The 26,944-nt window shown below is 38.4% G+C and overlaps 2 protein-coding genes across 2 annotated transcripts in view; both read right to left on the reverse strand.

The window, feature by feature from the left end:
* Positions 1 to 61: 61 nt before the first annotated feature.
* Positions 62 to 8,831, reverse strand: ccdc80l2 (coiled-coil domain containing 80 like 2). Its single transcript, XM_088628735.1, has 7 exons — positions 7,046 to 8,831; positions 5,662 to 5,818; positions 3,927 to 4,054; positions 2,780 to 2,931; positions 2,271 to 2,374; positions 1,967 to 2,047; positions 62 to 846 (listed from the first exon to the last, which is right to left on the reverse strand). Exons 1-7 carry the CDS (start codon positions 8,540 to 8,542, stop codon positions 590 to 592), a joined length of 2,376 nt encoding a protein of 791 aa, XP_088484861.1. The 5' UTR covers positions 8,543 to 8,831; the 3' UTR covers positions 62 to 589.
* A 359-nt stretch (positions 8,832 to 9,190) lies between these two features.
* The window catches only part of c4h5orf34 (chromosome 4 C5orf34 homolog), a 76,452-nt gene continuing 58,698 nt past the window's right edge, over positions 9,191 to 26,944 (reverse strand). Inside the window, exons 3-12 of the mRNA XM_088628762.1 lie at positions 26,181 to 26,830; positions 24,721 to 24,822; positions 23,625 to 23,745; positions 19,200 to 19,291; positions 17,889 to 17,958; positions 13,375 to 13,545; positions 12,800 to 12,918; positions 11,821 to 11,925; positions 11,532 to 11,572; positions 9,191 to 11,207 (exon numbers count right to left, since the gene is read on the reverse strand). Of these exons, the coding sequence (XP_088484888.1) occupies positions 11,002 to 11,207; positions 11,532 to 11,572; positions 11,821 to 11,925; positions 12,800 to 12,918; positions 13,375 to 13,545; positions 17,889 to 17,958; positions 19,200 to 19,291; positions 23,625 to 23,745; positions 24,721 to 24,822; positions 26,181 to 26,830 (1,677 nt within the window). The 3' untranslated portion in view covers positions 9,191 to 11,001. The remainder of the gene's footprint in view (positions 11,208 to 11,531; positions 11,573 to 11,820; positions 11,926 to 12,799; positions 12,919 to 13,374; positions 13,546 to 17,888; positions 17,959 to 19,199; positions 19,292 to 23,624; positions 23,746 to 24,720; positions 24,823 to 26,180; positions 26,831 to 26,944) is intronic.

The raw sequence follows: 26,944 nt of genomic DNA on the forward strand, positions 1-26,944 counted from the left end.
TATAATGTAGCTTATGTTGCTCTTTAAGTATTCATAAATGCTCATTTGCAGGACCTAAACATTATTGAAATATAGCAATTTATTAAAATGGACAGTTTCTTACCGAATATGATCAACAGTGCTGTTACATGCAACCAGTGCTTTATTATTTTTTACACCTGTATGAGAATACTTGAAAGAAATTTAAAAGATTTAATTGTTTAAAACAAAACTGAAATTAAAGGAGTTTCTACTGAGACATGCATATACAGTACAGCACAACGACCAGCGCCACCTCTCTGTTACTCCTCGTCTCAATAAGTGCCCTTTCGGAAATTACGCGCACGCATGTTGTCACCATCAATTTGCTTAGTGAATCACCAAAATGGCCTGTTAAAATGGTCTTTTTTTCCTTCTTCTTGTGGTTATTTGTGAAATGTAAAGCTGGTCACGGTAGCATGCAGTGTTTTCTCAAAAGAATAGAGAGACATTTATGGGAATTAGCAGCATGAATACACAACATCTTAAGAGGACGAAAAACATCCTTTGATAAAACAGACATCAGCAGCAGTCTTAGTCCCCAAGGTTCTGGGGTGGTTTCTTCATGAACCTAATAGCTGCTTGGGTTCTCTGGGCAGCTTATGCCAAGAGTCTCCTTCAGCTTCTCTTCTTCTGGTTGGAGCTCCGTGGAATAAAGCAGGCTGTCGAGGATGGCTGTGGACCACAGTGGAGTGGAGTATCGAGACTTGATGCCGCCGCCCTTTCCAATCACCAGCACGGTGAAATAGTCCCTGCTGATCTTGAAGTGCTCCCTGATGCCATTCACTATATCCGGGGAGAGTCCCTCCTCTCTCGACTGACCCGTCCCTGCAGGAGAAGGCAAGAAAGTGACCGGTCAGGCACTGTGCTTGGTCCTCAGTAGTTCTTCTTGGCCAAAAGAAAAGATGGATTCCAGACCACAGGAAAAGCTTTTCCACTGGTCAGTCCACACTGATTCTCTTGAACGCATTGATTGCATGCATACAAGGAGAAAGTAAAATAAGAATTTTCAGTTCACATGGGCCTTTTCCTCTCTATTAAAAATGATTACAGCAGGTGGTAAAGACTACTGCTTTGCCTTCTTCAAACATTAATTTGTATTATTGTAACACACAGACTTAGCACCTACATAATTCCACTAAAGCCCCCTTTTGAGTTTTCCTAGAAAACTGATTATGATCTTACAGTGTTTCTGTTAAAGGGAGAAAATGCTGCCATTGCTTGTTTACATAACAAGAAAAATACTGGTATTGCCACTGAACCCTTGAGCATCCTGAAAATGTCCAACAAGGTGCTCCAATCTGTTCTCACAAAGAAAATGTATCTTAAGGAAAAACAGCCCAATAGACTAGATCTATTTCATAATGAGGTTAAGAGTTTTTTAATGTCTTGTGTCTTATGTGTTTCTCAGATGGTCTGAACTTATAATGTATTGCATGAGATGTAGAGAAAATGTTTTCCTCAGTACATACAAAAACGAAGCAAGAAGCGCATGTCATATTATGCAAATATCACAGGTTTAAACTGCAGCTCAAGTGTGGTTGTGGTAATCAGATGAAACATACTGTCAGTGGCTGGGAGGGATGTCCTCTGGCTGCATTGTTAGAGATATTGAGATGTTTTTAAACTAGCATTACACCACAAATACAGAGACATTAGATTAACAGTAATGATAAAATTCTGTTTGCTTGTATTGCTCTTTGTCTGCAATGAGAGCCTGTGAAAAGTATGATGAGCAAGAGATCATCAGAAGTGATCACCAGTCCTAGTGGGGTCAGACAATGGCTCTAATTTGAAACAATTATACAGCCATGGTCCTTCGAAGGAACATCAATAGGTATAGGGCTATTGGTTTAAAACCATGTTGTGGGATATATTCACTTGTCTACAGGTTACAGTACCGGTAAATACTCTTATCTGTACAGGTACAGACACAAAACAGACTCACCATCGAGAGGAAACAACTGCAGAGAACCAGCAGCCCGAGAACCATCACCTGTTAGTATCAGCAGTGCAAAATGATGGAACCCTTCAGAGAAACAAACATCAGAAGCAGATGGATGAAATTTTGTGATCGATCAACTAACAGTCCACTACGCAAAATGGGAGCCCAGTCTCCAGTTTGGGGACCTTTTGATGTTTTTCCATTTGATAGTTTTTGACTCAATGTTGCCTGTAAAGCTCTTTATCTTAGCTCCTCTAACAAGATGTGTTTACCAAAAGAACTATTAAATCAGATAAATATTTCTCACCCAGAAAGCAAGCCTGCCCATGCAGGGATGCCTTTTGCTGCTGAAAAGTTTCATCTTCTTCTGTTGGGGAGGAAACAATCAACAGCCGTCTTTCAGCAGCAAATCTGATAAAAAGTATAATTTTTAACATCCATTTATTTTATGCCATATACAGTACAGTACTTTACAGTAGAATACAAAAGGTATTTTAATGAGTAAGAAAAGATGATGAATTCAAATACAGGGCAGACAAATGGATTTGAAACAGCCTGTGCAGATCATACAGTAGGAGCCAATGATGCTTTCTTCATTTCTAATCGCAAACACTGGTTCCACTGAGCACATAACCTACTACGCTTCAAAAATATGTATATGTGGCTGTTGAAGGAAATTCTGACAGTTCTGATAATGTACAAGTAGTTCCTTTAGGCAACTACTTTACTTTTCTTCTATACTGCACCTTTATAAAACCGTCACTGTTCTTTTTGTCTTTTAATATCTCTGTCCAAAAGGTTTGGGAGCTCATGTACCTCGACAGGAATGTCTCAGCTTTGCTTTGATTGTCTCGTTCCTTGCAGGAGACAGAATGCCTTGTTTCCTCCTCAGCCTCAGCCTGCCTTGAGGGAAACGTGTCGATGTAGTCCATCATCAGTGGTATGGAAACGGGCATGTCGAAGAATTGCTAAGAACAGAAACCAAGCAGTGGCATTGGCTTGTGCATTTATTCAGACGCCAGTGTCTTTGCGTATAAGGTCTCATAACATGCACAGCAGATAACCATAACCAGTAACCATAACTACTAAATGATCATAACCAGTCCAACAGATATTGCTGATCCTTTACAGAGTATCAAGTGGCGTGACAAGGCAATTAGGGGACTATGGCTCCAGGATGCAGAATTGTCTGGAGGGCCTCTCCCAAGTGACAGCAAAGTCAGTCAAATCCTGAGAGGGTGCAGATTTTCTCTGAAGATTAATGTTTCACACAACTTATTAACTTTTTTGTTTCTCTTCCAGTTGCTCATTAGCTCAAGCTCTTGCTCCTGGTAGAAGTCCTGTACATGTAAGTTTGTTGCCTTTTTTATAAGAAACCATTGAGTGGCACAAATCTTTTTTGATTTGATTTTGAAAACATTTTATACAACTTCTGTTACATTACACCAGGCTGGAAAACTGGCTTTGCAGTAAACTGGTTTTAATACTGGTAGTAAATATTAAAATAAAAAAAGTTCAACTATTTTCAGAACCTGAGAGTACAATGACTAGAGTGTGAATTCAGTCTCAAATAAACTTCATGTGCTTGAGAACTCCAGCAAAGATACAGTACCTTACCTATTTGTTATTGAAATATGAGAGCTGTTTGAAGTGTTTGGCTAACTGATATGTAAACAATAAAACATCTAAGATATGTGTGAAGAACAAAACCTAAACCACAAGACTATTTCTCCATTAATCTAGGAAGCAATTGTTTAAAAGGTTGGTTTCAGCAAAGGTGATTTTTCAGGGATTGTGTAGTATGGAACTGTTACCCAAATGACAAAAAATAATAGTGCAGACATAAAAATGATACTTTTGTGAGTAGCCTTAAGAGTTGTTCAGATGTCAAATGCTGGATTGTGTAGGAAAAACAATTTTGTGGTTAAAAAATTAACTACATTGATGATAACTCCCAACGTACCTTTGGTTCCAAATCATAGTCCGTCACTGTCATGAAGAAGGTGTTATAAACTATTTGATACTCCTTGTGAAGCTGAGCGATCAGATCACTAGATTCCTCTGGAGGTGAGTCAGGTGAAAGATCAGCATCTTCAACAAATAAATTATTTTAAGGTATGAGTTAAATCCTTATCCATGAAACAAGGCAGAAGCAGGTTTCATCAGCCTGTTTCATGTCTTCTAGTGGTCTTGCTTGATTTTCTGTTTTTTTGGGGGGTGCTGTGCTGCTTTTTGTGGGTAGAAGCCTGTTTGAAACCTGTGTGTTTATGCAGGAAGGATGTTAATTGATGTATTAGAGGTTTGAGACAGATAGTCTGTGTCTATGGAATGTGGGAAGTCACACCATTTTCTAGAGGTGCAGGTTTACGGCTTACATGTGACCTTTCTCAGAGCAACGGCGTACAGAGTTAATACAGATGCATACTGCACACAGTGATAACAAAGAGCTGCTGCAAAGACAACACCTTCTACAGCTCAGTGTTGCATTCTGTAAAACTGGGCTTAGCTAGGAATTTCTGATTCAGAGGGAAGGGCTCCACCTACTGGACTGGCAAAATCACTCCCAGCAGCAAACTGGTGTTCTCTGGGTGACACTGAACCACATTCTGTCTAGGCAGTGGGTGTCAAATACAAGTGCCATAGGGTCTTCTAGTTTTCAATCCAGTTCAATCTCTTAATTTCTCTAGACCGCTGTGCTTACTGAAAAAATACAGCATATGAACAAGTGACTGTCGTTTACTAAATTTAGCTTTATCAGTAGTGTGTGGGATTGTTATTTTTGGATACCTGCACATGAAAATGTATAATTATTTTTGAATATGGCAGTGTAGTTAAGTACAGTTGCATGAAAGTGTATTGTTATTTTCAGATATGTGAAAATGCGTCGGTATTTTTAGACAGGTTTGGTGATTTTGCACAAACAAAAGTGTATTGGATGACTTGTTCGACACCCATTAAAAATATAAAAATTCAACAGTAAGATGACAACAGACAATATTCATAGTTTTGAATATAACATGGCAGCAAATATTGAATCTGATAAAACTGTTTATCCATTGTGAGCTTTGAGCACAAGATAGTAAAACATACTGTAAAACCTTTTTCAATATTCTAGGTTTCTGATAAGAGAATAGCCCATTCAAGTATACTGAACTTGTCTTCACAATCCAGGAACACAAGTTCGGTGTCTTGAATTTTTATGGTCTTCACAGTCTCTTCCAGTCCTTCAAATGTGTCCTTCATCATTTAATTAAATCCTGATTTCAACCTTATAACCAAAGAAAAATTGTACTAATTTTAAATTGTTCTCTCAACTGAAAAAGATGTAACTTTTAACTCAGGTCTTAATCAGTTATTACTGATTAAGAGATCAATTAAGCAAGTGGAAGTTTGGATGGGAAAGCAGCTGATAATAGGTGCACTAGAACCAGAACTGGAAAGTTCTGTTGACATATCTAACAGCTTAATCTAATTCAGTGTCATAACAGAACCTATCCCGGCAAGCAATGAGTACATGGCAGGATTCACCTTGGGCAGGACACCAGTCCATTGCAGTATTTATGATAATGGAAAGTAAAGAACAATTAAAGTAAAATAAGATTCTAGTTCATTCTGTCTGTTATTTTCCCGAATGTCCAGTTTGTGGTTTAAAATGATAGGATCTCTACTCTGAGTGATAATGCACCATTCAAACATACCTGCTAGATGATGCTGTAGCTGTACAGAGCCATTGTCCTCAGAGCCCAGAACTGTTACAACAGAGATCTTCCTTGCTGCTAGCTCACAGCTGTATTTTACACTTTCATCTCTTTGTTGGATGTAAAGTGGATTGTCTTCACTGGGAGTAGCAATGATCTACAGAAAGAAAATGTTTATGCATTTTATTGCTTTCTTTTTTTAGTTTATTGTTCATTGCTAATTCATAAAATGTGTCACATAGTTGTGGAAATACAGACTTCCACAATTACATCTACAGCAGGGAGTTCAAAACTCAGTTTTACTTAGTGTGATCAATTGTTTTTCTTTGTTATTGTCTCACTAGTTACTCACGGGTTTACATGACTGATGTTTTTAAGGAATTTGAATTCTTACACTTTTAAGCCTTGAGAATTACCTACTGTAAGTAACCATTTCATTGCAATCAAGTCTGCCAGACTACCATGACTTATGAAATCATGCATAAAATACAAACACATTCAAGTGAGTATTAAGAAAGCTTTTTTCTGGTAGAATGTCTTTGGTATGGGTATAGCCTATGTTTATCCTTACATTACTGCCTGTGCTGTTAGAAATCCATAAGATGTTTAAAAATGTGACTGAAAATTAGGTGGATCATGCTGTTCTCAACATTTTTTCACATGAAGACCGCAGCAAATCTCTACAACACATACTCTACACAAAAGTCCTGGTTTGAGAAACACTCAATTATTTTTTGGTCAGAGGAGGGAAGTGTGTCTGTGTGCAGGCTGCACAGGAACAAGCAGAGCTTAATTCAATATTGAAAAGTAGAAAGGAAGGAGAAAAATGTTTTGGTTATGGAGCCTTCTTCAGGTGTGTAATGCATTTTTGGTCGTGCAGATCTGATGAATCTTTGGGATTTTTGTGAAGAATCAGAAATCTAGATTTTCTTCCCAATATGTCCTGCACTTTGTTCTTCAAGACAGCGTTCTTGACTCCCAGCCTTCTCTGACACACACCTAAAATATGCTCTATAGCTTAAAAAGTTTTTATTCTTCTTTCCTTTTCCTTTTCTAAACAACTAAATATTAACTAGACATTTAGAAATAACTGAATGTGTCAACATAGACATGTATGCCACATGAACTGATCATGAACTATCATCCAGTATAGACTATAAACTCTAAAAAGCTTCATCAGAAGTAGATTTTTCCAAGCTTAATGGTCATTATACAGACAGCTGTGGAAGAGCATTCACTTGACCAAGGTCAGGCTAATGTGTGGTGTGATTACTAACCTTAGACAAACGCCCTGGTGGTAGCAGCACAAACGGGTTTTTTTAAGGCCCTATAGTCAGTTAACAAAATTAAACTAAAGAAAGAAGCTCTGATATTTGTTTCTTACCAGAAGTCTCCTCTTATTCTTGAAACTCTCCAAAAAACTCAGATCTGCCTTGCTGTCCGTAGCCCTCCGGGTTTTCTTCCTGCCTTTGCGTCCCTTTTTTTTACCCTTCTTGCCTTTCCCTTTGTCTTTTTTCTTGGAGTCTCCCTTCCTACCTTTTCCTGACCTTGCTGGAGCACTTTCAGCAGTTTTGTCCCTGCTGGGATCGGTCGTGTTTTTGTCCTCTCTGGAAGAGAAGTCATATTCACTCTTTCCTCGTTCGCGAGTTGTGGTGCTTTTCCCAGCTTGGTTAGCTGATGCTTTTTCCAGAACTTCACCAGAACTAACTGAGGAGGGAACAGCTTGTGAGCCCTCGCTCTTCTCATTCTCTGAAGGAACAAGGGTGCTGTCTGTGTTCGCTGAATCTGTTAATCCTGGCTGCTGTAGGGGAAGAACAGGATCTGTCCTTGTGCCCTGCAAGAGCCACGTTTCACCCAGCTTTCTGTTATGGTGTAATCCTTTGCCATTGTTTTGAGATCCAGGTGATATCTGGCTTATTTCTGCAGTGTTCTCAGACCTGGAGTGATTTCTGTTCATTTTTGGTTGCGCAGATATAGTGCGCTGAGGCAATGCATCTTTGGAACTCTGACGAATCACAAATCTAGATTTTCCTCTCAATATGTCCTGCACCTTGTTCTTCAAGACATCTTTCTTGTCTCCCAGCCTCCTCTGTGTGAAGGTCACAGAAGTAGAGTTAGCTTGTCTCAGAGGACTGGAGACTCTCACTTTTCTTGTGATTGGGCCTTGTTTCCTTGCCACTGGCCTCTTAGGAACTCTGCATCTTTTGAAGGCTCCTCTCCTTGTCAGCTTTTCTACTTTCCGTAAAGGCAGTTGGTCGATGGCTTCCAAGACAGCTTCGATTCTAACAGGGTAAGGGAAGCGCTCTCCAACCTTTAAGTTCTTCTTTAAGACTAGCATGCCAAATGTTCCATCCTGCAATGACAAATAGCGCAGCAGTTCAGAGACTGTATCTGAATCAATCGCCTCTTCTATGACCTCCCCTTGATAGGTGGTTCTTCTGATCTTGCCTTCCATCATGGCATCTTGAATGATGATTACAATGAAGGTGTCCCTCTCTACCAGGCGGCAGTTCAGCCCCGTCGTTTCTTCTATTTGCTTTTCCATCATCCTGAAATAGTGGTCAGCTGAGGAAGGAGCTGTGATGACCCAAAGGCGATTTTTACCAGTAAAGTTAGCTAAAAAATCCATGACTCTTGTGGCATGAGGATTTGGTGGCCTTGAGGAGGTGCTCTCCTGTGCTTCATCAACTGACACACGTTCCTTGCTGGCTGTTCCACGCTTCCCAGTGGGCTGTAAATTAGGCACCTCTTCCCAGGGCTCGTCTTTTTGACCTGCAGTTATTGCAAGATCGCTGCTCCCCAGGGCGAACAGAAATAACAGCATCAACAGGCTCCGCATTTTCAGCATACCACTTATGCTTGACTCCAAGCAGTAATACATTACAAAGTTATGCTCATCTTGAGGAGCACAAGTTTAGAATTTTGTAGGGGTGCCTCTCTTAGTCAGAGTACAGGAACAAACCCTGTTTCAGATTAAGGTCTGCCTTTGTTTCAGGAAACTCCTGGAATCTGGAAGCTTCAAAGTGATTTTAAACATTGCAGACTGAATGTTAATCCAAGATGGTCTCAATCTATCAGTCCGTATTGCTTTCGGTTACAACTCCAGCTGGGGTAAAGCGGGACGATGAAAGTGTAGGGAAGTCCTGTGGAAGCTGTATTCTGAAACCTGAGACTCCTACAACCAAGAAAGAATGCTGGGACCTCCTACAACTAACACAGCACGGCAAGAAAATGCCTACAAAAAAGCCTGTTTGACTGTTGAGAAGTGTTAGCTTTAACTCAAAGGAAACTCCTTGGTTCAATTTTACAAAAATAACATAACTGAATTCAGTTTGTGTTTTGAAAAAAAAAATGAAAAACCAAAAACCAACCAGTGTTTACTAACAATTGTGATCAACAAAGTGAAAAAAGGATAAGAAGAGATGAGAGAGACCCAGCTCTCCTTTAAAGGAGGTTTCTTTTTCATAATGAAATAAACAATTAAGGTACATAAATCAATGATAATGGACAGTCCCATCACACATTGCATTTAATAAGGGTTTGCTTTATTTATGACACAAATCAACATATTAGCTTTGGTGTAAAAAATTGCACATTGATGCTTCCAAACATTTACTATAATATATTTAACATACTGTACACAAAAAAGGATTTGATATTTGATAGTTCAAGTGTCCACAACACCTCCGAAAAATAGCACTACAAATTTAGTAAAATGTTGCTTTGACTCTTTGTCTGCTAAAAAAACTGTATATTGCGAAGAATCACAAAATATTTAAAAGGTACATGTTTCAGAGCAATGAAGGGGTTAATTCCTGTAATTTTCTTAAATAATCCCACATCTGCAATTCATTACTAAGCCTGATCTCTGTGAGAGGGCCAACAAAGACACACGGCGCACTACACTCAGGAAGAGCTCTTTACAAGCTAGCCTCGCATTCAACTGTACACATTGATTTTCTAGTAGACAATGTAAACAAAGAAAGTCTGACCTTAGACCCATTGATTTCTTAAGTCAAAATTTTTAAAGGAAAAAAACACATCTGGGAATATTTTAAAAGGATTCTTTTGTACAACTTAAGAACGAAATAAAATGTTGTTCTTTGTCATTTTCCTGCATGGATTTTCCGATTACAAATTACACGACACACCCACCCGACTGTAGTCGTGCAGACAGAAACTGTCGATATGTCAAGCACAAATAAAGTTATTGAAGGTGTCTTTGAATCATTTATAATTTACATTTTCAGATTGCATTGGTACAAAACTCATGCATGAAGTGAGTCTGAAATGAAATCTTCTAAAAAATATTCAAGAATGTGTGATTCAGCACCTATTTCAATGCTTATGTACAGTATGGTCCAGATGCCATGTTCCAAGTACTGTATGATTCCTGCACCTGTGTGCAACATGCCAAAAGCTTGGAAAAAGCAAACACTGTGCTGACTCAAGGGCAAGAGCGAAACACTCCTCATTCTTCTCGCATTACCATTACAGCACAGAGCCATCCCCAGTGTCCATCAATTACTAGGAAACCTGTGAAGGGTCAACACTGGAGAAGACTGTCAGAGCCACCTGATGAGTCAGCTTAAGATGCTTTAAATGAGCTGTTTAATAAAACCACACACCAAAATGAGATACAAAAGTAATGACGTGTAAGTTATGGAATTAAAGTCACTAAAGAAAATGTTCCCCTTTTAACCTTTTAGCTTAATCACAACATATTTAGTTTGCAGGCATACTACACATGTCTTCTCAATGCATTATAGCCTAGTCAAAGGAGGACACATGAGTTTGCCTTTATACTTGTTCAAAAGAGACAACTTCTGTATTACACTACAAAGGCAGGTATTTGTGCAGGAAAACAAATACATTAAGTATCAAGTGCCTATCAAACAAACGTAGCCGTGATCTTCTGTCCCTGGAAACATCTCCTGTTGCTCCCAAGACTTTGCAAGCTGTGAATTTAGTAACATTGAAGCTCTGTTTTAGCTTGATTGTTGTTCTCATGTACAGAACGTAAAGTTACATTCTGAAAGATAACATATCAAAATCAAAGCAACCACTGGATCCTTCAAAGGAAGAAATTGACATAGTTACATCTGCGTTCACGCATCAAAACAGTGATGTAAAACATTCACTATAAAAATCTATTAAAGACAACTGTAGATCAACACACTCGCCATAGGTGTTGTGAGAGTTAAGTCAACTGTGTGAGTTTTTAGCATAACGAGATGGAAATTGAAGTTTCAGTCTGGTCCAGGATACCCCCTGAACAGTCTCGGAGGGATTTCTAGGATCTCTGGTGGAAAAATCAGTGATATCAAGTGAAGACAATTTTTACACTGCATTGTGGCTCTTGGTGGCCCTGTTTGCTAACAATGTCTCAATGTCCTTGATGGTTTGAGACGTTCTCGCCAGTGCTTCAGCAATGCTCTTCTCTTTGGCTTTTCCGGAGGAACCTCCACCATCGGCGCAGGAAACATAGTTCAATTTGGAGGCATCACTGGCTGCTGTCTTTACGAGTCCACTGTTTTCCAGGAGAACTGTGCTTTGGGTTAAAGAAACAGAAGCAGTACCTTCAGCAAGCCTGGAGTCTCAGTAAACTGTATGTTTTGGAAATAACTGAGTGTCGAATGTAGCTTTATTTAATTTGCTTTGAGATTTAAAAGAATTAAAGTATTAAGTGAAATTAAAAGGACATGACAAAATCTTTTAATGAAGGAAAAACTAAAAGTTAGATTTGGTTCATTATCGAACTATTTTGCATTACAGAACTGTATGTCACTCATAAGGAAGAAATTCACTTAATAGCTACAGACCCAATTATACAGAATATAAACTGTTGATGAACCAGTAATTAAGGATACAATTAAACCTTTTGATTTTCTGGAGTTCACACTCAACAGACCTGGGAAGCAAAAAAGAAAAAATACGCATATTCAATAGTCAAACAGAGCAAAAATATATTAAACAGTATAAATGCAAATGTTCATTATACAGTATGAATCTCCTTATCATTTTAAAAGAGAAACAGATTTCAATACCAAAATGTAAGAAACTAGAAATCCATACAGATTAAAATGGCATCATGTATTAAGAAATTCAATTTAAATTCTGTACATTTTTTAAAATATTTTTGACTTTTTAGATTCTTACCACTCCTCACTTGGATCCGACATCTGGACACCTCTGGCAGACTCTTTCCTGCTCTGAGGAGCTTGATCTATCCACTTACACCAATTCAGGGCTGCGCCCACGTACCTAAGGAACAGATGGGATTAAATTAGTCCAGGCAGTCTTTTTGTTCCAAGAAAATCCTGAAGTTAAGGATGGTGCACAGAGTAGAAGTGACAAATGGAAATGTATCTATAATCTGACAGACAATATTTCACACTGAACTCATCCCTGTTTTTTCTGAAGCAGACTGGTGACTCAGGTGAAAAAACTCCATCTCTTGTGCGTATGATGTGTGTTTCTTGTGTGTTGGAATAAAACATGTGGGGAGCCTTTCCATGCCAAAGAAAAGAGGACAGTCACTTTTACAATAGGGACAGTGATGAATGAAACCATTGTTGATACAAACATTCTGAGTCACAAAAATATTTAAAATAAAACTGGAGAAGACTGTAATGGAATGGGCACGAAACGGATAAATTATTGCAGACAACTGAAATTGTGTGAGGGTTTGCCTATACTATATATAAAGTGTGTATGGGACCATTTTAGGAAAAAACTCCTTTTATAGCAATCTGACAAAAACGCAAGATGATGATGCGTTTCTGTCAAGAAAACTAACACGTTTTCATATACAGTGAATCAGTTTTCATGCTCAAGCTTTCTTCCAACTTTCTTCTTTAGACATATTGATTTAATCTTGAGATTGCATCCCTATAGTCCTCATAAAACCAGATAAAGAGGCTAAGAATTTCTAACTCTACCTGCACGTAACCAAAGTTACCATGGAAACTACAGTATACAGTAAGTTGACTATACTGTATATGACTTGTTAAAAATGCCACTGAAGGAAAATCCCTCTTAGCATAGGAATGTAATACAGTGCACATACAGTACGCAGTACTCAGGGTACTGGTCTAGCAAGAACGTTATGCTCAGGCTCCTTGTGTTGCTTTTGTACCTGTCATGTATTCCAGGGGCCTGCACTTGCACCAGGTGACACTGTCCATCAGGCCTGGTCAGCTGACACCACCCTGACACCTGCTGCCCCCCTGGGGCACACAGGAAGGTCCCTCTGCCCTGTGAAATACGAGCCCAACAGAAAGACTGAGCATTTACTAACACACTCAGTCCTAATCATCCGCTTTGATTTTGTAACCTGAGAAACTGTGTGGAGCAAAATATGTGTGATGCGTGATATGCTGTAGTGGGAGAAAAAAGAAACTCAATTGTATTCAATATTTAAATCAATACTGTCCCTTAAAGGGCTGTACTGTATGTTCAAAACATATCCACAAAAAGATTTAACATGTACTATAAACTAAATTCATTCACTTAATAAATGTTGTGACATGAATAAAATGGGGAATATGAAAACACATTGGTTTATATATTCAATATAAAATCAACAGGAAGCACATGTGTCTTCATGCAAAATTAAGCGCATTACAGACCCTTATTATGAAGTCTCGTGCTGACAGCTAATTCAGGTGCACAGCAGCAATTCTTTTATCCAATATGTTGCCTGCACTGCACCTGTGTTTTCAGTCCCAGAGAGCTGAAGTTCCACATCATGTGTAAAGCCGTCCCGTCCCAGAAAAGGACATGCACCCTCCCATCCGAATAAGCGCTGAAACGGCCTGTGTTTGGAATATAAGCTTCCTCTATCAGTACTGGAGGGTTCTGCAGAGCTGACAGGCTGCTTTCCTGGGAGTAAAAAGGAGAGAACATGTTTTATTATACAGTAGGTCCTTTTGTCAGGGGAGGGCTGAATTAGTTTCTTTGTCTTCCCAATTGAAATTAAATTAAATCTTTACTTTTTAAAGCATCCTTTCAAGGAGGACAAGACCTCAAATTGCTTTAGAAAGCCCAACAGATTAAAGTTATTGTAGAGAAACAGGAAATCACTACCCAGAACAGCACAATAATAAACACTAACAGGACGCCCACAAGCTACAGTATAAGGATTCTACTTCAAAGCAAATGAAGTTATTAGCATTAAAAATATAAAATGAAAGCCATACATTTTTTTAGCAAAGACAAAGCTTAAAAATGTAAGACGGAAGATGGTTTATAAGTACAGAAATGAGTAATAACCAGAAACAGGTCCATGTGGTATCACATATCACATGGGGGCACAGGGAACAGGGGAACAGGAGAACTGATCAAAAAAGAAAATGGAAAATAACATGGATCGGACCAAAAATCTCCAACTGCTTGACTGAAAATACAACACTGAGCCTTACTGTACTGTCTTATATAGAGCCCTTAATAAAAAAAAACATGAAAAGCACTTTCTGTGTGATTAAATAATTTGAGTATTTCGGTGCTTGAATCTTTTAAATATTTTCTCAGATGACAGTTTAAAACCACAGCAAAAAATAAAAATGTGTCCACTGCACTCACGCCTCAATAGTGTTATAACAGATGTGACATATTCAAGCTGACCAAATGTGGTCTTGAAATGGGTCTGTGTGGAAAACCCTCTCCATTGCTTAAACGGTTACATCTGTGTCTTCCTTTTGTCTCAAAAGAGGATTTACTGCTGAGGAGAAGGTTATGTGCACACTAGTATACAGGATTACTAGCTTGCAGCACATGTTTAATTAGATTCTGAAGGATCTGCACTTCTGGGTTTACCTCCCTTCCAGTGATCAACCCATATTAAACTTAAAAGAGTGATTTAAGCAACATCAGAGCAACCTGTCAATAAGCTCTTAAACAGGCTCAGCCAAACCACACCCCCCTTTGACAGGTTGTTAAGTAAAAAAACAGAAACATGAAACAGGTTTCCTTAAGGCTTGACCAGGAGGTTATGTGCAGAGTAAGGTGGAAACAAAGGTCAGATACTTCATGGATTAGTCTAGGACCTGAAATTTAGGAAGCATTTCCAGGGCATCAGGTTGTGTCTAGCAACTGTGAGGGACACTAGCAAGACAATAGCACCCAGGACTGAGATCTTGAGAGTGAGTGCAGCAGAATTCTAGTTCCAAAACCTGTTTGACTACAAACACTGAAAGAAAAATTACTGGCACAGTGCTTCAACAGCTGCAACACAGCACCGTCATTTAAAATGTTGTTTTTCAGAACCTCCTGCTTGACGTTTAGAGGAAGTCAGAATTTGTATGCATGGAGTTTTAGTTTTAGTTTTACAGAGATGCATGCTATTAATTTTGCTACTGAACATGTGAGGTTAGTAGCTGCACAACATACTCAATGTTAATATTTATATAATAATAATATAAGAATATACTTATTTTTTAAATGTGAAAAAATGCCTTAGTTTGTCCACTGTGACAAAGCACTCCGCAATGTTCTAAATCCATTACAAATGTAATCCAAGACTTCCTAGTCCAATATCATCTGGTTTTACTGCTCTGGTTTTCAGTAAAACACAGAAGTATGTTGCTACTTCTGTTTAACAGATTAATCAAAGAACCATTTCAGACCACTTTCAAAAGAAGTAAAACAGCAAATAAAAGGCATTTCTAATAAAAATTCTGGACCATTAGAGCAGAAATTTCTGTTTAGGATAATTCACTCTGGCACAGACCTTCCAGCTCTAAACATCCTGGATTATATGCTAAATTGGTAAGAGAGGAGGAATGATCTGGCCTCATATGGATGCTGTTTGTTTTTTGAACCCTTTTCCCAAGAACAGTGCACGGAAAGAGAGAAGGCATTTGGAAGCGAGAGTATGTGGTGCTGGCCGCATGACTCACAGCAGCTGTATGCACTGATTGCACAAAGAGATTCACTAACACATAACACGTGAAAATGATAAAATGATACTGTGGTTCCTCAGTCATTTCAAAATGCAGCAAGCAGAAAATCTTGAAACTGTGGTTCAGTGGTGGCTGGTAAGATTTGAAAAGTTTAGGGGATTCTTAATATTTGCTTCCAGGCATCACTTACAATGGGAACTAACTTGGTAGAATTTTTTTTTAATTGAGTTTTGTTTTGCAATATTCCGGAAGTAGAAATTACTGCAAAAAGCAGTTGCTTTCTACAACCTGAAATAAACAGAAATGTGTCTCTGCATATTCAAAATCTGATTTTTCTTATTATTTAAAGAAAATGCGTATGTGCAAACAGTCCGTGTCTAGTTAATAAAAAAGAAGATTATGGGATGGTGGTGACTAACCACACTTACCTGGCATGTGATAAAATAATATAGAGAAAAGGCCAGAAGAGCTGGCAGAAAATTCAATTACCTCGAAAGGCATCTAGAAAAGTTATAATGTTGCTAATTATACTATAATGATACATTTATGGTATACTGTATGTATATGATAACAATATTTCTTTATCTAGTTATTTAGAGCAAAATTATCTATTTGTGATTATAATACAAGAACCCTCTAGTTGGGAATAAAGGTGGCCATGTAACTTTTTTTCTTTTACCTTTTCTTATACATTTGCATACAGAAACAGTATTAAATGTCATTTTTTCCGCATGTGAGTTGACAATTTTCATTATTTTTTTGACTAATTGAGCATTCAAAATTTCGCTTCTGGGGGTTGTTAAAATCAGCACTCGGTTACTGTCACTAAAGATAAAAACAATCCCGATATGGTGTCTGGTCCAACTCTTAAAGTATATTTTACAAAAAAATCTGGCAATGGCAAGGTTGCTAAGCCTTTCAATACTACCATTAAAATATATTAAAACAGCAAGTATTACTGTCATTCTATTTGTTCCATAGAACTTTGTAGAAAGTAATTCTATTTTGAATTCATTCATATTAATAGATGCTACCACACTCAACAAACCATGGCTGTAGGGCAGTGGTTCCCAAACCCCTGTTGATTTTTATTCCAGCCAAGCCCTCAGTTATATAAACAAACCCTTCATCGACTTAGTAATAATAAAATTAATTTGAATTTTAGTTTGTTCCCAGCTAGTTAAATATGTTGGAGCTTTAACTGTTATTTTCTAAGTGAAATAAAATCCTAAACTTGTGACTAGAAACATAAAGCAGAAATTAAATTAAAGCAAATTCTTAGATCAAATAAGACTTCAATTATCTAATTAATGTGGAATGGAATGAAAGCCAGCACGTGTGTGGGTCACCAAGACCACTGGGAACCACTGCTCTACGGCATTAACTTTGCGAACACTATAAGTGCACACACGATTCATAGATGGAATATAAAGCTGATGAGTGACACAAAACTAAAAGATGCCGTTATGTCACAATGATGGCTCACTGAATCATTTGTAACAACGTTTTTCCGTGAGGTATGAATTACAAAATATGTATCAAAAAGCATGTCTGTTTCACAAATTTCTTGGAAGCTTCAATTAACCTTAACGACTGAAATTCTCTAGTGCAGCCTTTCCTCTCCTGAATTGTGGTGATATTGCCATGAATGATACACTCCAACAATAACACAATTATTTGTTTTTTTCCATATTATATGTAAGCACAAAAAATGTATTCATCTCCAAAATCTAAGTTAATGTCTTTAAATAAGTGCTGAGATCTTAAGCAAAACTGCTGCCTACTGATCCACTTGTTAAATAATACAGCCTTCAGATACAGTACAATTACTTAAAACAACAGAGCATGAACATCAATACATTTCACAACAAGTTGCAGCTCTTTTGTATCACTGTTAATGCACCACTGAGACAAGCTGAAACTGGTTTGAGCTTTCAAAATGCTGACTTCCTTTGCTGAGTTTAATAAGCTGTTTGGTAAGCAAAAAAAAAAAACAATAAGCGTGCAAAGAGATGGGAGGAACAATCCAACAATAAATTTTCTCTTTTTTGATGGTTTTCAAATGACATTTTCCCTCATTACTTCCAAAACAAAATTTAAGTGGATTTTCTGCTTTTTCCATCACAACTCCACAGAACACTGTTGATCAAACAGTGGTAAACACAGTAGTAAACTGAAACAGCAATTTGGGTTGGATCAAAGCAAACTGAAGCTTATAAAAGTCTGTTCTTAGTGTTGCATCTTGTGTTTTCCTGTTATTCATCACTCACACATCGGAATCTTAAATGTCAATCCTACCATTTAATTTGAAAAGCAGCCTCTTACCTCCTTCCAGCAGCAGAAAGTGTTAGGGAGTTTCAGCGAGAGTCTGCATTGATTATAGCACTGAAGGATTCTGGAATAAGACATTTATAAAATTATAAAAATACTGAAAATAAAGGTACATGCACTTAATCAGTTTTAAGTAACAAATTATCACTGTGCTTTGGATATGTAAAAATCTATTTTATGTCATGTGTACAGTATATCAAAACCTATAAAGGTGTCTGATTAAATCAACGATATTAGGGATTTTTCTACAGCAACATATACAGTATAGAGACTGTTGATCTCACTGACATAAAAAGGGAAAAGCAATTTCTTGCAAGAATAGATAGGCAGATAGTATTCGAGCCACAAAAGCTTATCGGTCCAGTGCTCTTTCTGGTTTCTGTGGCATTAAGGAAACAGTGTGCACTTGACTACCCCCACTGCATAAGACACTGATCCATCACAGGGATCACCCCCCAGCAATGCTGGGCCCCATTTAAACAGCTGGGTGGACTGGAGCCACTGGGTACCTCACTCAAGGCACAACAGCAGTGTCTCCAGCAGGGACTCAAACCCACAGCCTGTCAGTTATGCAAGCCATGCATTTGCTTGTCCAAAATCTTTAGTGTCTTGTTTCATGCTTTATTAAAGCCCTTCTATTATTTACAATGCTTTCACTGTGCTTTTTTTCCATTTCAATCTGCTTATAACAAGGTATACACCACTTGAGACAGAATGTGGGGCAGAATTACATAGAAAGAATATTTTGGTCTGAGATTTGTGCTTCTGCCTGCTATAAACTTGTCTGCTAAAGGTTGTATTTTTATTCTGTCCTGTTCCAATAAGGAAATTACATTTCCAGGTAGGAAAAGGAAACACTGTTTGAGGAGGCACAGCTGTGATTAGCTTGCCTCTCAGGTTCCTCTGGGGTGGTCTTAGTTGCTTGAAGGACAACAAAAGAAAAGCGTTAGACAGAGAGAAAAGTAAAGAGCAAAGCAAAGGCTTAACCAGCCAATTTATTACATAGTCTGGATAAGGCGCCAAAGGTGGAGATAGGTTTTGTCTGATTTGGGCCTAATAGTAAAATGAAATACATTATGACAGGTGCCGGATGTACTGTACAAACTATTAGGAGGAAACCATTTGTGAGACCAGTTTCCCACTTTAGACTAGAAGATACAATTAAAAAAGCCTGACCCCATCCTGTCTTACACTGTAAACATTTCTAAGCATGTACAATGATATAGTGGGTATACACATCAGGGCTTCCCAAAAACAGAACTAATTCTGTGTCCTATTAAAAGTGTGTCTGCAATAATATTTCACCTGCTGGCCCTTGTGACCACCGAAGAAACCGAGTATCTCTGACCGGGAACATCAGGGGGTAGACTGTTCAGGAAATACATCTTTTCATCAGTCTGGGGAAATAAAAGCATTAGCAAAGTAGATTCTTCCAGACTGTAGTACATGAGTGGATTAATCTTGCCGTGGTGCAGTAGTTATACAGCAGCACAACACACAGAGCTTTCTTAGAGCAAAGTGGTCTGCCATCCTTAGACCTGTTCCTCCCCCTTTTTTTAAATTGAAATAGTAATAGTAAATAGTAACAGATATGCCACTAAACAGTAAATTCATCTCAAAGGAGCTGCAATAAATAGAAAATGAAATTTGCTAAACAGATAAGGAACTCCAGCTTGACTTTGTTTTTTTTCTAATATCCTGTAGAATAGAATGAGCTGTAATGCGTTGTTAACTGGCACATTAATCTTTGCTATTTCATTTGCTCATCTAGGCACACCCCAAATAAGAAGTGCCCTAATTCGAGGCTGAAGGTCACATTCATTCTGCGCCACAGTTAAATAGAAGGACATTATTGAGCACATGAAGCAAAAACTGTCAACTGTAACTGCAATCATTTCTAAATACCAGTGAGGCTCCTCAAGAGTTAATGTTACTGGAGTAAACAAGTGGTCACAAGAATCAAGTTGAGGTCAGGCCACATAAAGATTTCATTGCCGTGCACACTATGAAAAATAAGGAAAAGATGTAATAACCTTGTTGGGACTGACTCGCCCCTGACAACAGCAGCATTCCCACAAGCACTCAACCTGTCATTCCAACTAGGTTGGGATGTCTTTCAATTAAGCCTGTGTTCTTTCAGTTGGGCTCCCAAACTCATTCCCAATCACACTAATTACATCTATATTTAAGTCTGTTCAAAATGCGAAGCTTTGCTCCGTCATTAGAGTTCAACCTTGCCAACCTAGCGAGCACACCCCTCTTCTAGTCTAAATTATAACCTTATCTACCTACCTTTAATCTCTGATTCTTCCATGCAGAAGGTTTTTCCCTTAAGAAGTTATCTATTATTTATCCAGACTCCATCTCCACTTGAGTGAGATTTTTCCCCGTTTTTATTTTTTCCTCTTTTTCGCCAACTCGCCAGCCTCTCTTTTTTTATTTCGACTGGCAGCCGTGTGGCCCTTTTAATTTTCACATCTTCTTTTCTTTTTGCACACCTCTTTACTTCAAACCCACCTCTAAATGTCAGCCTGTCTTTGACCCGTTACTATCTCACCCTGATCACTCGGATAACATCTACTGTACAAGTGCACAGAGTCCTGGGCTTCGACTATATCTCCCCGAAGCACTACAAAAGACCTGTGAAATTCAGAGCTGGACACATGGTCTTAAGACTTCAAGGACAGACAATATTTTAGGTTCTATGATTGGGCATTACTTTCTTTATATTTTCATTGCTGTTTTTGGTGGTACAGGGCATTTAATTGTTGTCTTGAACAAGGGTTTATTTTCTCTAGGAGGGAATACTTGTCTACTCTATACGTGAATTAAAAATAGTGTTTGATCAAAGATATGTCATTATTGTTTCTGTTCATATAGTTTAGACTCATATAGTTTCTGTTCCTGTTAATAATTATTGCAGTCTCTATAGTGATGTTTGTAAAGATAAATAAGAACATTTCATCGTACTCACACAGGAGCTGTCTTAGTCAGCTGTAGCATTTAAAATGAAATAACTCTGTTGTACACATGCAGTTGCAGTACTGCTTTACAGCATTAATCCATGGAGCTGAGTATGTATTAACACAAAAAAATTAATTGACCTGCAATCCTTACTATTAACATACAGGATAAATCAGCATTTAATAATCAAGGACAAGTTATTGTGGATAAATAAGTACAGTTTTGAAACAATATTTATCAAGGTAATTAAATGAATAAAGGTTTCAAAAGAGAGCTGAAATCATATCAATGATCATGGGGAAAATGCACATCTCTGTTAGAATTGGTGCACTGTATAAATGCTCACAGCAGGGTCAGCACTTGGCAATGTTTATCCCCACTTTCAGTAGCCTCATATGCTGTAGAAATGATGATTTGATATAAGGGATGCCCTCTTATTTAAGTTGTATAAACTGCCTCAAAGCCAGCATGTGATGTCAGAGAGATAGCCCTGAACAGCTGCATGAAGCTGGGTCTCGCTGACACTCTTCACTGTGTTTCACAAAATGACAGTCCTAGTTCAAATGACCAAATTTAGGGTTCCCATAAATATTCGGTTATAATCCTCCCTAAAGCAGTTGCAGAATATATTCTCTAACAGCTCAGGATATATAGTTTATGTAGAATAATGGTTTTGCTAATTTACAAGGACAATATCTGTACTGTTAAAAAAGCTGATGGTAGCTGCTCACATTTATGACATTCTGTTTGTTCTGAATTTAATCTGTCTTTCAGTTGTAATACAGTTCATGTGTTTAAAGCTCAAGGAATGTAATGGTTGTCTCAAACACAGGAAATAACACAATTTGAAAGAATCCCTTAGATCTCTGCCACACTGTTTTCTCAAGTGGTAACCTTACTGAAGTTCAAGCCTTTAAGCTGCTGTCTCATAAACAGTGATTCTATCTTATCTACCATGCACACAAATAATTAATTCACATACTGACGTGTGATAAGCAGAAAGAGAGGCAAGCTCTGGAAGCAGAAAGTGATACCCAGATACAGTGCATGAGCAAAAGTTGAATCTCACAAAGCCAGAAGCATCACAATAGTTCACATTTCACCTGGAGCCACTGGCGCATCACAGTGCTTATTACAGCTCAACCCTGAAGTGGACTGAACAGTAATTCGTTTCATGTCTTCCACACTGTGCAAATAAAATGGTGAAATCAACTGGGGGACAGAAAAAATAAAGATTTATATTTTAATTAAAAAGCTGCAATCACCACCTCACCCTAGTTTTAGTTCAAACAGACTTCGATGCTAAAATAAACGGTGGACTCCAAAGAAAAAGAGAAAGTCTGAGAAGAAAACACACTACTGTACTGTATGTGAACTGATGCAGATTAAGGAAATCCATCTGAAACCACCGACTGGGCACATAACAGCAGGGCAATTAACAGCAACAAAATATTTGGCTTTTAAAACATTTACTGGTGAGCAGTAAAATGACTTCTCAAATGAAAAGGACAAACAACAGCAAGAGCTCACACTGCCAGTTTTCTGATTTAAACTACAGACATGTCTAGTTAAGGTTCTCCTCGGTGTTTGGATGATGTTAAACCGAACACAAATATGGTAAAAAAACAAACATCTGACGTTTAAAAGGCAGTGCTTCCATTGACCCTTAAATATAGTATCCTGAAAGTTAAAGTCTTTGAAGACATAAACCTACATATCATATAAGTTATATAAGTATACAATATGTCTTACAATCGTAATTGTCCAATTTCATTTTTAAGGGAACATCTGGGTTGAAGTTTTATGATCAGAGGTTACAATAAATTTCAACAAGTGTTTTTTTTTAAGTAAATCAAAATTCTTTTTCTAACAAGTAATAGAGGAAAGGAAGGCAAAAGGAACCATACTAACATCATATAGCAGAGTTTATAGGAAAACATGTGACACTGTAGTTAACAGCTGACGTGTTGCCATGAGTCATGTGTTGTTTAGGTTTAGAAATGTAAGATAACGATTCCTTCTTTTTCTTACAATGTAACTGATATAACTTATATTATAGATAATAATGAATCTAGAACTAATAGCTGTCTTTTGAGAACAAAATTCAAAATTGATCATCATGTCCATGAAAATAAATGGCACGATTCCTTTTTCCTGGATTGTCTGGTAGTTCTCATTGCTACAGAGCTGTCAAATTCTTAAATCAACCCTTATGTAACTAATATTTAATATTTTTAACGGTCAAGCTGTTTAACTGTTTAGCAGCTGACAATTCCATCGGGTTACACCAGAAGAAGGGTCCACAGCCAAAACGCTATGTTTCTTTTCTTCTCTTTTCAGCACAGAATAAACCTTTACTTGTTCCTTTACTGTTATATTCTAATAGCTATCACATCATGTTGGCACATCTGGATTTGTTTCTTCAGACTTTCTGTTCTCTGGAACTCCTTTGAAGTTCCAGTTGCTCTCAGAAACTGGATTAATAATAACCATGGATTTCAGCAGGGGTGCCTGCTGTGTACAAAATGTGGAATCACTCTCGGCTGAAAAAATCCCCAAGTCACTGTTTCGGCAATAAAAACCTTTTATATCTTAGTCGCTGTTCTTTAAAAGACAGAGTTTTAATAAATTAACAGGGGTAGGAGACAGAGACCCTTAAGGAATGCCAGTGAGTTTTACTTAATGAAGACTTATTTCCTACAGGAAAGCATGCAACGAGGTATCCTGCCAGATCTGGAAAGGATTCCATCATGACCTCTTGCATACCTGGCATGAAACGTCCTTGGCGAAGTGATGGGTAAAGTAGTTTGCAACCGCTCCTTTTGATCTGATGACTGAGCCATCACCAGGGTAAGCTTCTATGGTGCAGACTGTGCTGCGGATTAGCCTGACAGGAAGGGAGAGGAGAAAAGGCATCTTTACCAACAGACTGCTAAACAGACACAGTGTATTTGTCTCACCTTAACATGATAAATAAAGTCCTAATCAAAATCATTCATTAAGGAAGAGGTCCAAAGAACTTGCAGGCTATCACATTTGATCTGTGACTTAAGATCTGGATATACAGTACCATCCCGGAAATTTTTTTAGGAAAAAATAGGTGACTCGCCTGTAGACTGGGAAAGTACTCTAGTGCCTTTTGTCCTAACACTAAAAGAGATGCAATAATTTTCTCAAACAATGCACATATTATATACTATATAGATCTAGGAGAGGATTTTAAACCTTTTTTGGTGTAAAGAACCCCTTTCCAAAACATCTCTCCTAATATAAGGTGACACCAGTATTTATCATCAATAATTACAATTACAATAGCTCTAAAGTACTAAAAGCAAAAGTGCAGAGAAACTGGTTCCATCTGTCAGTGTTAATCCTACACATTATTGTACAGTACTCGACAAGGTGCTAAAAGTGTCCCATTGCTTTGGGGTGAGGAGGGAGAATCTGTGAGGAGAACCTCGGATTTGCAGCAGACAAATTAAATGAGAAATATCTATGAGGTGTTATCGACAGAAAGTCTGCATGAGAGGGCACATTTCCGGAAGGAGGACTTGTAGAATAAAAATAAAAATCTTGAATTCTGTGATTTTTTTCCTGTGGACCCTATGGTGTGAAAGAGTGAAAGATAGGAAAGTCGCCTTGGGTGCTTTCCCATAATGAAGACACACACTATGAAATGATTCTTATAAACAAATATACAGAGCAAATTCATCTGTACCAAGTAACTTTTTTTAACTGAACTTCCAACCATTAAATACTACAGTATATTATTATAAATATCAAATAAGACACCTTTTTTGGGAGTGTCTTGTGCATCTTCAGTCAAAAGAAAAAAAACATTTAAAGCATCTGATTGACTTACCGATAAACCACCCCTTGGCACCAAACAACACTGACAAGCTCAGTTCGAAGGAGCTGCTCCATCTCCTGGTCACCCTGGGAGAAACTCTCCTTAAAGTTCCACCTAAACACACAGCAAACATTCCTCACAAGGAGCCCATCCAGCTCAGTGTTTCAACAAGACCACAGGCATTTTCTGGGACAGGTCATGCAAACAGTTTGTCATATGCACTGTGAAAGCAGTGCTTAACCTTTCTTGAAGCAATCTAGAAGAATTTAGCCCAAAAAAATATTTTAAAACACAGCCTGAAATATAAAAGAAACTGAAATGTAAAATAATTAAATTTATAATGATTTTAATGGGCAAAAAATCCCAAATTCTAAATCCTTAATGAACCTAGTCATGGGACAATCATGTTGAAATGGACATTTTGTATTTAGGAATGATTTTGGTTCCATAAAAACAATAATTCTCTGTATGTAGCTAATCTAATTCATATACAATGTCATCCAGTTTTCTCTTTTAGATTTACATATTGCTCGTTATTCAATACTCAATCAGTCACCAACATTTGTGGGCTGATTAACACACAAGAAAATTAGTGGAAACCCAACCCAATTAGACAGATCATGCTGGTCATCACAGTGACCATGGGTTTCAAATGTAAAGATCCTTAGCATTCTGCTGAACAGAGGACATTTGTAATGTGTTAATTACACCCAACTATTTCACGACAATCCCAAAACCTTCTCACGAGCAAGAGGGACTTGAGTCTCCCCTGTTCGAGGCAATGGGAGGATTCAACATCCTGAAAGGTAATCACGAACGTCAACTCAATAAGCTTCTTCAGGGTTGATACTGGAACGAACTAGAAGCCACAATCGGAAATTAAGAGGAAGTGTAAGATAGCGAACATGACAGATTTCTTTACACAAAAGGGTTGTAGGAACATGGAACAAGCTAACTAACCATGTTATTGAAGCTTATATCCTGGGATCACACAAGAGATGGCTGGAAGAGATCCCCAGAACAATAGCCTTTTCTCGCTTGCAAACTTTATCTTCTCTGGGAATCTACTGTACAGTATACTGTATACAGTACTGCACTCAGCTGCAAAAGGCAGAATTAAAAGGGAGTGCATGTTTCTAACCTGGTCAGAAAATAATTTTCTGCTTGTATTAATGTTTCTGCACTGTTTTTTTTTCCTGGGATATAACCTTGTTTGGTGCCTCTGTACAAACCTCGTTTCATGCCACTTTCTATAGATTTGGGTTCGCTCTCCAGTGTTTAAGCAATATACCTCTGTCAGGAACATATGAAGAAAAGTGCAAGGAAGAGAGACTTTGGTTTCCAGTAGGTAATATTCTAGTGGATAGTGTGAGATGAAAGAATGGCACAGTTGTCACTGAAAACACTGCTGCTACAGCTGCATGTGATGGCAGATGGAGAGGATTCATGGATCGTGTGTGTGTCGTTCTGACCTGTGCTGGTGTGGCAAGGGACAGCTCAGCGGCAGAGACTCAGGCAAGCAGCTCGCCTCTTCCTTCATTACATCTGCACCCCGGGGCTGACAGGTCTGCCCCGTAGTCTTCACATCTTTGTCTCCCACAGCGTCAGTATTATTCTCCCTTAGGGAGTTCCTAAAAGCAACTGCTAGAGACAGTGGGTGGTGCCATAGAGACGGATAGGATGACAGTGAATGGTGCTGAAACACCCAGGTGCAAAGGTAGGCCTGTTTGGGAGCTGGCTCAGAGAATCTGTGACTTGTGCCACTTTGACTGGAGGCAACTCTCAAGCTCCTGGCGTTGGGGTGTCTATCTCCATTATCTTCTTGGATCTCTGCCGATTCCACTTCACTGTGCATGACCTTTGGGTTCTCGTCTCTAGAGCGCTCCTTGGCATTTCCAGGGCCACCAGCAAACTCGGTTTTTGGCTCCAGGCTGGCAGGCCTGGCTGACTTCTGGCTGGCCTTGCAGAGAAACTCCACCCAGAATTCCTGTCCCGAAGCTGACACGCGGAGAACAGCTTTGCCGTCCACAGAGGACACCGCCACCGTGCCGTCATCTCCGAGCTTCGCACAGCCGGAACTAAGAGCGGGCCATCCCACTTCTCGTTCATAGTGGTAACACCGCTGCAACGATACAACAAAGCAAAAAAAAAAAGTTGCTGTATGCGAAAAGAAGGCTGTAGATACTCCGTACACAGCGCAAACGAATGCGGTGTGGGAGTCGTTGTTTATACTATC

The sequence above is a fragment of the Lepisosteus platostomus genome, chromosome 4 (assembly GCF_059453375.1).
Source record: "Lepisosteus platostomus isolate fLepPlt1 chromosome 4, fLepPlt1.hap1, whole genome shotgun sequence".
NCBI classification, from domain to species: domain Eukaryota; kingdom Metazoa; phylum Chordata; class Actinopteri; order Semionotiformes; family Lepisosteidae; genus Lepisosteus; species Lepisosteus platostomus.

Excerpts from the sequence above, each read along its gene's own strand:
- ccdc80l2 (XM_088628735.1), bottom strand. The coding sequence starts at position 8,542 with ATGTATTACTGCTTGGAGTCAAGCATAAGTGGTATGCTGAAAATGCGG. Across the intron at positions 5,819-7,045 it reads AGAATAAGAGGAGACTTCTG|ATCATTGCTACTCCCAGTGA; the intron begins GTAAGAAACAAA and ends TTCTTTCTGTAG. Across the intron at positions 847-1,966 it reads GCAGTTGTTTCCTCTCGATG|GGACGGGTCAGTCGAGAGAG; the intron begins GTGAGTCTGTTT and ends CTTCTCCTGCAG.